We start from the raw sequence: 14,355 nt of genomic DNA on the forward strand, positions 1-14,355 counted from the left end.
TGATCATTCTATCAATGCTATAAATAATACAAAAAAGATTATATATATAATTAGGAAGGAACATTTTTCTGAATGACAAAAAGAGATGATGAAGGAAAGTGAGAGGAATAATAATGACGTGCGCTTCATTTCTAAGTGAGCTCAATGAAACACGGCCAAATTTAGAAGTATTGACATATTATTTTGTCAATAACATCCATAGTGGCATAGGGTGGAATGAAGTGCACTGAGCAGAGACCACGGGACGGTCTGAATAGGGGGCTTGTGTCTGTGTGAGAAGAGTCCTTGGTACCAGCCATGCAGTGGTCAAATGAAAGGTGGGTAAACTATCCAGTCCACACCAGTTGATTATCACATTAATACCAGCAATCACAGATACACATAATATTGTTTATTTTCAGAATAGTATTGTTTTGTGTTATATCCTCAAAAAAATACCTTATCTTTATGCAACTTGCATCAAATTACTACAAAATTCTATAGCGTCAAATTCAATCATACAGTTTTATATCAGCTTAAAAAATGTCTCTAGGTAAACTCCATTGCACAAATAAACAAGGACACAACGTGTCAAAGGTGTGAAGTGTTCGCCACGCCTTCTGGACTCTTCGATTGAACACAAAGTGTCACACGCGTGAGCCGCCACTAGGGGCAGATTGGCTAACTGCAATTGAAGGAACGACTGGATGAATGGAGGGATGAGTCTGGGAGGTGCTCGGAGTCCGCGGTCCTCACCTCTGCTGCAGGCTGTGTGTGCGTCCTGCTGCAGCTTGAGGCTCTGCAGGTTGAAGGAGTAGCAGTGGTTTCTGAAGGGCAGCCAGGCCCAGTCTCCCAGAGAGTGAGGACACTGTCCCGGGTAACTCCACTGGTGGACCACAGGCTCATCTGAGAAGGGGGAGAAACAGTGGAGGACTGAAGTTTTCGCTTGAATCCGGTGTACCGTTAGAGGTCGCTGGCATTTCAAAATGTTGTCTCTACTCTTGTGTTACGTGATCACACTGTACATGCATGAACACAACAAACTTGAATGTACAGAAGAACACAAACAAAAATAACACATCCAAAAAAAAAAATGAAAAGCGCCGAAATGTACAATTAGATAAACTTGACTTAATTACAGGCCAAACACAAAAATCTGTGTGGAGAGATTTTTAAATATACACTATCAAACTCATTTCCACTTAAATTTAGATTATAATACATCACTGGAAACAGCTAATAGCTAAAATGGCCACCATGTGAATATGGTCAATGATATCCTCATTTGAAGCACGCTCAGTGTTCTCCAATTTACCTGCATTAATCTGACAGATGGCAGCCTCCATTTTAGCATCGCAGGCAGTCATAGTCCAGTGTCCAGTATTGGTCATGTGTCCACATCCAGACATCTGATTGGGCTGTCCGTCCTTCCAGTTAGAATATGCCACTTCTTCTTCGCCCAACCAGGTGAAGGGCCTTCCCTGAAGACACATAGACAAGAGGTTTATGGATATTTCTATGCTAATTTTGGAGATGGGTGAACTATGGACTCCAGTCATGAGTATTTTCAGGAACAGTATGATTGTTATGTTTTAAAGGAACATTTGGGGGAAATTAGCGTATCGTCTTCTCCAGAGAGAGACAAGAAGATAGATACCAGTTTCCCCTCTAACAGTGCCGGTTAGCCTTCGGGAGAGGTGTTAGTTGGACAATGCCTAGGCTAACCGGCACTGTCCGCTTCCATTCATTGTGCTAAGCTAGGCTAACATGCAGCCAGATAGCTTTCTATTGAACGCACAGAGAGGTAACTGGTATCTATCTTCTTGTCTCTCTCTGGAGAAGACGGTAAGCTAATTTCCCAAAATGTTGGCGTGTTCCTTTAAAATAATAAAAAGGTGGAATCTGCCCTCTTTCCCTGATCCTCCCATCACAACTGTCGCTTTACTCTGTTTGTCCCAGGAAAGCGACTGCTGTAATTGGAGGATCAAGAAAAGAGGGCAGGGTTTGAAATAGGTCAATTCCTAACCAAGGAAGCTATAAAAGAAGGGTCATTACGTCAGTGTGTAGCATGTGAACTCATATTGGTACCAAGTGTGGGAACTTTCAGTTTGGCCGACAATGAGTTAAATGGTATCAGCCATCTCCTCGTTTATGACCTTGTTTATGTCGTTTAAACAAGTTATTACCTCGGATGTCACAATCATCGACAATTTGTTGCATTGTTAACTAGCTAACATTTGATTATCGTTTGATGTATATCTCCTCAGATAGCTTGTATATTTACAATTTTAATATAGGCTTCAATAGAACTGGCACCAAAGTCTGGCACCAAGCAGAGCATAGAATGCTGGTATTCTAACATGATGACCCTTCCTTCTTTTATAGTTTCCTTGTTCCTAACGAGGATGGATACAAGCTCTCACCCCGTAGTTGTAGAGGGCGATCCAGGCGGACTGGTGCAGGCTGTTCATTAACAGGCTGAGGTAGGCCTGCTGGTAGGGGTCCTTCACTATGGCCAGGGTCCCGTTCACAGACTCGCACACGTGCAGAGCTCCGGTCCAGTCCAGACGCTTCTTGATCACGCGGTACGTTGCTCTGCCCAACACCACGGGTTCCGTGAGGAACGTGGAGGGGATGAGGGCCGGGGCTGGGGCGATGCCTGGGTCTGAAACAAGATACCGACGAGGAGAGCAAGTTTGAACTTTTCAGATTTTGATGGTCAGTTTTGGGGACTTGGTAAGTGAAGTTTAGGAATAATCACTTGTTGGTTGTTTAAAACAAACATAACAATGCATAGCAATGGAGCATAACAATGGCTCAGTATTTTTGTTTATTTTATACATTTTTCAAGAATGTGAATAATTTGGGAGGGAGGGCGATGCAGAGGTCAAGTAGGGGACTCATTTGAATAATGTTTCAAATGTTGCATGTTGCCAAATCAGTCTCTTTCATACCGGTTATACTAACCTACACTGTAGCACTCAACACTTTGATGAACATGGTTACTCAGCTGATAGAGTTGTGCCCTTCCTGATGACTTGTTGTATAGAACTTGTAAGTCGCTTTGGATAAAAGCGTCAGCTAAATGACTAAATGTAAATGAGAAACAGATTCAGTAATTTCAGCCTAACTTACCAGGTTTTGTGTTTTATATATTTGTTCAGCTTTATTACCGTCTGTCTTGTCTTGTACTGTATACTACATAATGTATACAGTCTATACTGCCCTGCAGAAACTATCCTCAGTAACAACATATTTTTTCAAAATTGAGTTATAAGTGAAATTGGACTTCTCAATATCTGTTTTATCTTGTGACAAAGTTTCAAATTTCAATCTTGTTCTGTTTTTAGAGAAAAGGGGTATACAGATTTGCAGTAAATCACTGGATCGTCAAGGAACTTTAAAGCTGTTTTTCTCAGTTTCACTGTTTGCGTGGTTACTGTGGTTAGCTTCTTGACAAACCCCAGTTATTTTATGGTGAAAGTGACCAGTGTCTCCCTTTCACGTTTACCAGTCATTTAGTCTGTTAGACAGCATGTGGGGTGAGAGGTCAAATTAAGGTTTACAGGAGGATCATATGTTTCATTACATGTAACTAGCCCAATCACTAACCGCATGTCATTGTCTGTCTGTCTGTCTGTCTGTCTGTCTGTCTGTCTGTCTGTCTGTCTGTCTGTCTGTCTGTCTGTCTGTCTGTCTGTCTGTCTGTCTGTCTGTCTGTCTGTCTGTCTGTCTGTCTGTCTGTCTGTCTGTCTGTCTGTCTGTCTGTCTGTCCCTATCTATCTATCTATCTATCTATCTATCTATCTATCTATCTATCTATCTATCTATCTATCTATCTATCTATCTATCTATCTATCTATCTATCTATCTATCTATCTATCTATCTATCTATACCTACCTACCTACCTACCTACCTATCTATCTATCTATCTATCAATCATTTGGACTTCATGTTGCTGTGCTTCAGACTTGCACCTGGTTTCTTCTGGCAGATGAAGCCGTGCTTCTCCATCTCGCAGGCCCGCGAGGCCCACATGCCGCTGTTCTTCTCTGGGTTTCCATGGACCAGAACCACGCAGTTCCCCTGAGAGGCGACAGTGACTTCATCACAAATAGGCAGGATGATATCGTTCCAAAACGGTGTGTTTTGAGAGAAAACAAATAAAATTGTCTAATTGTTGTACAAAATATTAAAATAGTTGATAACATAATGTTTTCCCCTCTTTAAGTTTCACTTTTATGACAGCAGTGTATTTACAAAACAAAATATGAAAAAGATATCATTTTAGAAAAAGAAAACCTCTTTATATTGATATTGATACATTTGAAAGTCATGAATAGGCAGTGTTGTTGTTGTTGTTGTTGTTGTTGTTGTTGTTGTTGTTGTTGTTGTGTGTACCGGGGACTTGTTGTGAAGGGGCCCACTGTTGTCCAGAGGCTCTCCGGGGCCCCAGTTAGTGTAGCTCAGCAAGCCAGGCTGGCCCCACTGGAAGTGACCTTTAGAGTCTGACGTCAGACCCGTCCACAGGTCCACACTGACGTTGTACAGCAGCGTGGTGACAAAGGCTGTGGGGACAACATCAATAATGCTATTACTGTGTGTGTGTGTGTGTGTGTGTGTGTGTGTGTGTGTGTGTGTGTGTGTGTGTGTGTGTGTGTGTGTGTGTGTGTGTGTGTGTGTGTGTGTGTGTGTGTGTGTGATATAGGCTGCCCATTTGACCTGCATATGGACCAAGCCTGTTTGGGAAAACATGTAGTGTCAGCTCTACATATCAGAGGCCTTGGCTACAACTATAGGCTAATGATCTGGATATCATACATTGGCGCTAGTGGCTTGAGGATCGCAGGCCTATCCAGGAAACAAACTATAGAGGGTATAGTGTTCTAGACTAGAGAGTTCCAGACTAGAGAGGGTATAGTGTTCTAGACTAGAGAGTGTATAGTGTTCTAGACTAGAGAGTTCCAGACTAGAGAGGGTATAGTGTTCTAGACTAGAGTGTATAGTGTTCTAGACTAGAGAGTGTATAGTGTTCTAGACTAGAGAGTGTATAGTGTTCTAGACTAGAGAGTTCCAGACTAGAGAGGGTATAGTGTTCTAGACCAGTGGTTCTCAACTGGTCTAGCCCCGGGACCCAACATTTTCCTTAGTCATTAAGTTGCGACCCAAATAATAATAAAAATAAATAAATGCAGTAATATGCAATCTTTCAAAACATGAAATAAACACAAAAAAGTGCAACAAAAGTGCAATTATTGCTAAAACCCCAATGAAATAAAATAATAATAAATAATTATGCTTCTTAGCAGACTTCTTAGCTTAACATCCCAGGGAACTAATGGGATAACTGTGGATGTTGTTTGCTCCTGACAAGAGTCTCAAAGTCTGGGGTGATGGTAGACAAAGCAACTCTGAGGTTATTCTCAATGTCCAATCTGTTCCTCCGCTTTGTCTTCAGCTGGACCAGAGCTGAGAAGCCACTTTCACAAAGATAGGTAGTAAAAAAAAAAAAATCACTTTTCTTTTACATACACATCCGCGACCCACTCAAAATGGCCCCGCGACCCACTTTTGGGTCGCGACCCACCAGTTGAGAAACACTGTTCTAGACTAGAGAGTGTATAGTGTTCTAGACTAGAGAGTTCCAGACTAGAGCAGGTATAGTGTTCTAGACTAGAGAGTGTATAGTGTTCTAGACTAGAGTGTATAGTGTTATATCTAGACTAGAGGGTGTATAGTGTTCTAGACTAGAGAGTGTATAGTGTTCTAGACTAGAGAGTGTATAGTGTTCTAGACTAGAGAGTGTATAGTGTTCTAGAGTAGAGTGTATAGTGTTCTAGACTAGAGAGTGTATAGTGTTCTAGACTAGAGAGTGTATAGTGTTCTAGAGTAGAGAGTGTATAGTGTTCTAGACTAGAGTGTATAGTGTTCTATCTAGACTAGAGAGTGTATGGTGTTCTAGACTAGAGAGTGTATAGTGTTCTAGAGTAGAGAGTGTATAGTGTTCTAGACTAGAGAGGGTATAGTGTTCTATCTAGACTAGAGAGTGTATAGTGTTCTAGACTAGAGTGTATAGTGTTCTAGACTAGAGTGTATAGTGTTCTATCTAGACTAGAGAGTGTATAGTGTTCTAGACTAGATAGTTCCAGACTAGAGAGGGTATAGTGTTCTAGACTAGAGAGTGTATAGTGTTCTAGACTAGAGAGGGTATAGTGTTCTAGACTAGAGAGTTCCAGACTAGAGAGGGTATAGTGTTCTAGACTAGAGAGTGTATAGTGTTCTAGACTAGAGAGTTCCAGACTAGAGTTGGTATAGTGTTCTAGACTAGAGAGTGTATAGTGTTCTAGACTAGAGAGTTCCAGACTAGAGCGGGTATAGTGTTCTAGACTAGAGAGTGTATAGTGTTCTAGACTAGAGTGTATAGTGTTCTATCTAGACTAGAGAGTGTATAGTGTTCTAGACTAGAGTGTATAGTGTTCTATCTAGACTAGAGAGTGTATAGTGTTCTAGACTAGAGAGTGTATAGTGTTCTAGACTAGAGTGTATAGTGTTCTAGACTAGAGAGTGTATAGTGTTCTAGAGTAGAGAGTGTATAGTGTTCTAGAGTAGAGAGTGTACCGTGTTCTAGAGTAGAGAGTGTATAGTGTTCTAGAGTAGAGAGTGTATTGAGTTCTAGAGTAGAGAGTGTATAGTGTTCTAGAGTAGAGAGTGTATTGAGTTCTAGAGTAGAGAGTGTATAGTGTTCTAGAGTAGAGAGTGTATTGAGTTCTAGACTAGATAGGAAAGACAGATGTTGTGAGCTTGACCACCTCAGGATGTGGTCTGGCTAATCCAATCACAACTGTCCAGATCTGACGGTAAATATGTCCAGGCGTGATCGGACGATAACAAGTGTGTAAACATAGCCTGTGTTCTGTCTCTACTGTAAGTTGTTTGTGTATGTATGTGTGTGTATAAGTAGTATAAGTATAAGTCTTTATTTGTCATCAGATTAACACACACACACACATGCGATGGGCGACCCACAGGAAGACACACACACATGCACTGAGTCGCTGACTAAATGTTCTCTGCACCTCCCAGAGGTGTGTGTGTGTGTGTGTGTGAGTGAGTGAGCTTGTGTGTGTGTGTGTATGTGCATGAGGGTGTGTGTATGTGTGTGTGTGTATGTGCGTGTGTGTATGTGCGTGTGTGTGTGCGTGTATGTGTGCGTGTGAGAGATTGTGAGTGAGTGAGCGAGCTTGTGTGTGTGTGTGTATGTGCATGAGGGTGTGTGTGTGTATTGTGTGTGTGTGTGTGTGTGTATGTTTGTGCATGTGTGTGTGGTGTGTGTGTGTGTGTGTGTGTGTGTGTGTGTGTGTGTGTGTGTGTGTCTGTGTGTGTGTGTGTGTGTGTGTGTGTGTTGTCAGTACCCTGCTCCAGATGATTAGGCACCACTGCCAGGACGGCTCCCTTTACTTCACACATCAGCTTAGCGGCAGACCATGTAGCCCTGCTGGCCTCGTCGTCAAACACCCTCAAACACTGCAGAGACAACAGAGACACACTGCTGAACAAGCCCAAGCCCTCAGGCACACATGTCCTTTACTAAGTAAAGAACTTCCACTTGTAAAGTCGATACAAGCCATTTGGAATTTCTATGTATTACATCACCCAAAAGTAGAGATGCATGATATATCCGCGACCACAGGACCATCTGTGAGCTGTTTTATCTACAGGTATCAGCATTGTTCTGATGAGCAGCACTGGGCAGATGCCAACAACCAGTGATTATTTCTCTGTCTAGTTGCAGAGGTTTCTGTGTTTAATTTGGCCTCACGTGTTTTGTTTGGGTGTTTACAGGTGAACAACAGCATTGAAATAACTGTAGAAACAACAAATGAAAACAGATTATTTTCCATTTTACAGTGTTTTCGCGTCTTCTTACTTTCAATATATGTACACAATTGAATTACTGTGCAAACTTTGTTTTATACAGACCACATCATATTGATATTGGTAAATGTCGGTCATAACAGAAAATATATTATTGGTTGTGTATCCCTACCCAAAAGCATTTACCAATACATAATATATATGATGCCATTATCCCTTGTGTCATACAGTACATGGGAACCTAGTTTAGATGTTAAAGGATATGGGTGGACAGTGTAGATCTCCCATCATGGATACTATCAACCAAAAGCACTTTACTGTCTTTCACTATGAAACCACACATTTATCAAACCTATAGGATTTAAATAATAACATTTGCTTAAGATAATACAGTATAAGGCCTTGTCCAGACATTCAAAGGCATTTTTGAAACCGTAGCTTTTTCTATGCAGTTTGGCCTTTCGTCTACAACGCAAACTGCATTTTAGGTCACTAAAACCGGACCTTTTTGAAAAGGGTGAAGATTTTTAGAAACAAAAAATACACAGTGTGTACGGGTTAATAAGCGTATGGAAAACGCCAACATCTTGACTATAATGGCCCTGTCCACACATATTTCTGAAGTATTTCCTCTCCATGGAGAGATCCCTGCAGCCTCCGTTCAGGTCGTGGTTGCGTTGTTGTGTGAACTGAGAGATTTTCTAAAACACTAAAACACTGTTGTTGTGGGATATTTTCTTTTTTTTCCTTTATTATTATTTTTAAACCCCATTTATGTCTTTTTAAAGACATAACTCATCTGAAAAGTGTATACCGGCATGTTACGATAAATGTGGAAAAGAAATTGAGATTCCTTCCTCCAATAATCTGTCAATAAGGCTCTAAGACAGTGAACACTTGGTGGTTTATATCCTAAACTGATTAAATTCTCCACATCTTTTTACGTACAGTACATTTATTTATTCATAAACTTAAACTCTTAACAACCTAACCCTGAGCTAAAATAGAGATCACTTGGTGAAACGCAGTGAATACTTGATGGCTTGATATCCTAATTTGTTTAAATTATTCATCCATAAACTAAATTCACACTCACCATGCCATGGAGGCACATGGGAGGTAATTAAAATGTATCCTGGGGCGGCTGTGGTATGTTTCCCTCTCACATTTACCGACCGGATAGGGAATGTATACATATTATATCCCGGGAAATTTACAAAATCACTGACAGAGAGAGGTGTACTGCACAACAGTGGTGTTGCAAACTATTTCTGAGGGGACACATATTTTGGATGTAATTGTCCTATTTCACTATGACATTATTATAAGCATAATTATTATTGCTGTTGCCTGAGAGAGTGGGGGGTAAATGCCACTCATTCTCATTGATAACAACAAGAGCTGTATGAAAATAAGCTTTGTGAAACATATTTTCTTCAGTTAATTTGTAGTTTAGATCATCATATCTAAATATCATATCTAAAGCCCTGTATTTTAATTTACTAAACAGCTGTTGCAATTGCAAAAAATAGCTAAATAATATCCCCATTTAGTTTGACAGGCTAACTCCCCTCCATCAGACGTCCTATTTTCATAGCACAAGAATAGAGACATACAGTAGGGCGATTGTTCTCAGTACCTAAAGCTAATTTGGTGGGCTATGGTGTTAGATAATGTAACAAGATTGACCCCATTTTAAGACTAGTAACCTACTAGCTTATAGTGTTTTATTCAGCCTAGTATACGGGAAGAATTTGGCAACATAACACATCTAAAGTCGGTTGATAACTATTTCTCAAGAATAATTTGGGGATCTATTTTAATCTTCCAGACACCAACCTTTTTGTTCTCCTGCCCAGGGTATAGTGTTCTAAACTATAGAGGGTATAGTGTTCTAGACTAGAGAGGATATAGTGTTCTAGACTAGAGATGGTATAGTGTTCTAGACTAGAAAGGATATAGTGTTCTAGACTAGAGAGGATATATTGTTCTAGACTAGAGAGTGTATATTGTTCTAGACTAGAGGATATAGTGTTCTAGACTAGAGAGTGTATATAGTTCTAGACGAGAGTGTATAGTGTTCTAGACTAGAGAGTGTATAGTGTTCTAGACTAGAGAGTGTATAGTGTTCTAGACTAGAGAGTGTATAGTGTTCTAGACTAGAGAGTGTATATTGTTCTAGACTCAAACCTACACCTCAAAAAGCCAATGAAAACAAGTGAGTCTTCAGCTGTGCTTTAAAAACCTCTAGGGTCTGGGCAGACCTAATTTGCAGTGGAAGACTGTTCCACAACTTAGGGGCAGCCACCGCAAAAGCTTGTCGACTTTTGTTTTTAACCTAGACCTTGGGACATCTAAAAGTAATTTATTGGATGACCTCAGTGCTCTAGCTGGGGTGCAAACATGGAGAAATTCAGCTAGGTACTGAGGGGCCAGACCATTCAATGCCTTGAACACAAACATCCCAATCTATAGTAGAGAGTGTATAGAGATCTAGACTAGAGAGGGTATAGTGTTCTAGACTAGAGAGGGTATATTCTATAGTAGAGAGTGTATAGTGTTCTAGACTAGAGAGGGTATATTCTATAGTAGAGAGTGTATAGAGTTCTAGACTAGAGATGGTATATTCTATAGTACAGAGTGTATAGAGTTCTAGACTAGAGAGGGTATAGTCAATAGTAGAGAGTGTATAGTGTTCTAGACTAGAGAGTGTATAGAGTTCTAGACTAGAGAGGGTATAGTCTATAGTAGAGAGTGTATAGAGTTCTAGACTAGAGAGGGTATATTCTATAGTAGAGAGTGTATAGAGTTCTAGACTAGAGAGGGTATATTCTATAGTAGAGAGTGTATAGTGTGCTAGACTATAGTGTATAGAGTTCTAGGCTAGAGGGTATAATAATAATAATAATAATAATAATAATAATAATAATAATAATAATAATAATAATAATAATAATAATAATAATAATAATAATAATAATAATAATAATAATAATAATAATAATAATAATAATAATACTAAATAATAATAATAATAATAATAATAATAATAATAATAATAATAATAATAATAATAATAATAATAATAATAATAATAATAATAATAATAATAATAATACACTTTATTTGTATAGCACCTTTCCTACAGAAACTGCAGCTCAAAGTGCTTCACAACAGAAAAAAGACAGGCATAAAATGACATATAAAATCACAGTTTTTCACATTAGGATCTAACATCCCAAACAGGCCACCTTGTTTATGGTTTGATTCAGTTTTAAATAGACAATACTAAAAAGAGTAAGATAAAATAGACAGAGTAAAATAGTGCAATAATGCAGTGCAATACAATTGTAGAATAGAATAGATTAAAATATATATATATATTTTACAGTGCAATAAAATAGTTCTGGATTACTGACCAACAGTTCAAAGTCGTCTTTACCTTCTCTGTTTGGTATCCACAGTTTAAAACTTGACAGTCTTCCCTCCTGTTTTATACCCACGTTGACCCTTTGAACCTCCCACCCAGGGCAAACCTCCCTCTCAGAGTGCAGTTCTAGGCCTGGGTCCTACACAGTTTTAAAGCCTGACTCTGTTCCAGACTAGAGAGGCTATAGTCTATAGTAGAGAGTGCTACTCTACCTTGTGCTGGTAGGAGGTCCAGCTAACAGGACAGCCCGAGGGGGGAAAGGGGGTTGCTGGAGTCGGTGGAATGGTCCCTGTTACGTTCACTCTCTTACAGATGTAGGGCAGGTCTGAGTGGCACTTCTGATCGGCCCACTCCGCTGTTGAAAGAGGTGAAACATTTTACTTCCATACTAGAATTGGTAATATGATAATTACATAATCCTGAGTACCTCAGACGAAGAAGAACCATATAACTTTTTGTTTGATGTTTTCAGAGGAACAATGTTTTCAACATTGTTATTATCTAAAGATGGTACATTAGTTAGCGTTGTGTTCATTCATAGTTAAAGACAGTAGAGGGTGTATGGCATTCACACTTGTATTATGGTTCTTCAGTGCAAGGGTTCGACCGATCAGCAGACGCTGTCTTTGGGTTTAAACAACACAGACGGACAGACTTCTCACCTTTGCTGACAGACATGTGGACACACTTGCGATCCCGGCTGAGTGCATGTGGCCTCCCCAGGGCCCAGGACACATAGTTGAGCACAGAGTGGTCTGACCAGCGGAAACGGCCCTCATTTTCATGTGTATGAAGCCCGACCCACCAGTGGTCCCCCTCCTCCTTGGTCATCTGCAGAGGGAGGAGAACATATTAATAAATAAATACTCATGACTCTGATGAAGGTGCTCGCTGTGTCGATAAATAAGTTAAATCTTTACCCAGACCCTTTGCTATGAATAAATACACTTTGCCTTCAGGCGTGCAACTGTTTAGCGACAAAAGGCCCAATCCCAATCCCCCTTCCCTTGGCCCTACCCCTAGTCTTGGGCTATGGTTAGACTAGTGTATTCCTGGCGTTTTTTTATACGTTTTTGACGACGTATGATGTCCTATCTACACAGAAACGCGTTTTTTGGCGTTTTTTTTTGGATACGGCTGAAACGCAAAATTGTGTTTGCGTTTGGAGATACGCAAAAAAACGAGTCGACAAACAGCGTGTAGTCAGCACGCTAGCCGTTGTTGCGAAAACGCCCATGCGCAGTAGATACCATCTGCGTGCCCTTCCGGTGACAGCAGAGTGTGTGTGTGTGTGTGTTTGGGACAGAGCTCCGTGTCCCAAATAGCTTCAGCTACCATGTGTTGTCAAGTTATTGTTATAAGGACCCCAGTCCAAGCTACAACAGTCTGCATTCCCTTAACAATTGTTTGTATTGAGCCGTATTGTATTGTACCCATATGCAATATGTTAAATAAAGTTTACATCCATTCATTCTGCTAGCATTACCGATGGCATGAGCAGCTGGCTAACGTGAGCTATCAGGATTCAGACCCTGTTAGCTCAGAGTTCCTCTTTCAACTTAAGAAGCATTAAACAAAATGGCCCAGTCATCTATTCACCTTTGTTTAATACACACAGCGTTGTCTCTAATGTTATCTAACTACTGATAGCTCGCGATATCATCAGTTTTGATGCTGGCTAAGTAGCGTGAGCTAACGTTAGCTTCTAGCCACAATGCTATATTGTTATAATGGCATACTCCATTGACGTTAGCATGCAGCTAACAATGCTACAATGCTACCGATCGTTTTTTAGCCTAAACTATCCGCTCTTGGTGGTCACTTGTGTTGATGTTAGTTTTGTTTCATCAACAAATGACAGGCAGAACACACAGTGAATGTATCCGTTTTGTTTATTGCACTTTTATTAGGCTTTGCTGAAAAAAGAATTGCTGCATTGAGCAAGATGGTGGCGCGGCATAGGCGCCTGCCTTATTGACATTTTGCTGGAGCTTCCAGGAAGTGTATTGGCACATTCGTTCTGATTGGTTGAAATTGCCTTCATGTTTGCCACCTACTGCCACCTACTGCTTTGGCAGTGTACTACATCAGTGTGCTCTGGTGACAAAAACGAAAAAAAAACGAAAGTGTGACTCGAGGCGCATGACGTCGCGGCGATACGCGGCGATGCGTATAAGAAAACAATACGAAGATGATACGAAAGGTGTAACCTCAGTGCCCTCAACTGGGTAGTGGCCCTTTAGAATGGAGCTACAAGGGGGAGGGGTTGAAATCTCTACCTAGGAAACGGGACACCACTCGTTATGTCCTCAGTAGTAAAATAATGTAAAGGACTTACATATTTCTGTAGTGAAGCGAGCATGTTTTAGCTCATTTGTTTTTTGCCTAAAATAACCTACAGTGTAGTTGAACATATAATAATGATAGGCTTACGTATATATTGTAAGTATCAAACACAGCACTTTATTTTGTGTGCTTTATGTTCCCCCTTCTACCCCTCCGTTTCAAGTCGCATATGAAAACACTCACCCAAAACGGAGGGGTAGGGCCAAATTGTAGTATGGATTTGAACGATAGCACAGTTCACAAGTAGGACTGTGGCACCACTGTGCTCAAAGCTGATTAGATATCACCAAACATGTCAACTCCATGTCAAGTACAGGGCTATCACACTAAACAAGGCTTTGATCACTGCTGTGATGTAGACACACCCATGTTCATAACTATTGAGCCTGAGAGTCATATACAGTATCCTGTATGTACAGTATGTACATATACATTGTTCTGAAAGGTGAAAAGGATGATGAACTAGTTCTGAAGAGACATGCTGTACCTTTCGCAGGGTATTGGCCAGGAAGACCTCCTCCTCTGCGGAGTGGACAGAAGCCAGCGAGGCGTCCAACCAGGAGCAGATCCTCTGAGCCTGGTCCCAGGTGGAGCGGTGGTCAAAGAACTTGTACTCTGCCTCCTGGAAGCCCACCCACTGGGGAGAAGTGGCGTCTGACGGGAGAGAGAGAGGGAGAGAGAGAGAGAGAGAGGGAGATAGAGAGATGTGGAGAGAGAGAGAGAG

At 40.6% G+C, this 14,355-nt stretch overlaps 1 protein-coding gene across 1 annotated transcript in view; it reads right to left on the minus strand.

Moving 5' to 3' along the window:
• mrc2 (mannose receptor, C-type 2) overlaps window positions 1-14,355 on the minus strand; it is a 100,616-nt gene that overhangs the window by 19,125 nt on the left and 67,136 nt on the right. Inside the window, exons 17-19 of the mRNA XM_084328945.1 lie at window positions 14,119-14,285; window positions 11,948-12,116; window positions 11,498-11,640 (exon numbers count right to left, since the gene is read on the minus strand). Of these exons, the coding sequence (XP_084185071.1) occupies window positions 11,498-11,640; window positions 11,948-12,116; window positions 14,119-14,285 (479 nt within the window). The remainder of the gene's footprint in view (window positions 1-11,497; window positions 11,641-11,947; window positions 12,117-14,118; window positions 14,286-14,355) is intronic.

Source organism: Notolepis coatsorum (assembly GCF_963971535.1).
Source record: "Notolepis coatsorum genome assembly, chromosome: 14".
Classification (NCBI taxonomy): domain Eukaryota; kingdom Metazoa; phylum Chordata; class Actinopteri; order Aulopiformes; family Paralepididae; genus Notolepis; species Notolepis coatsorum.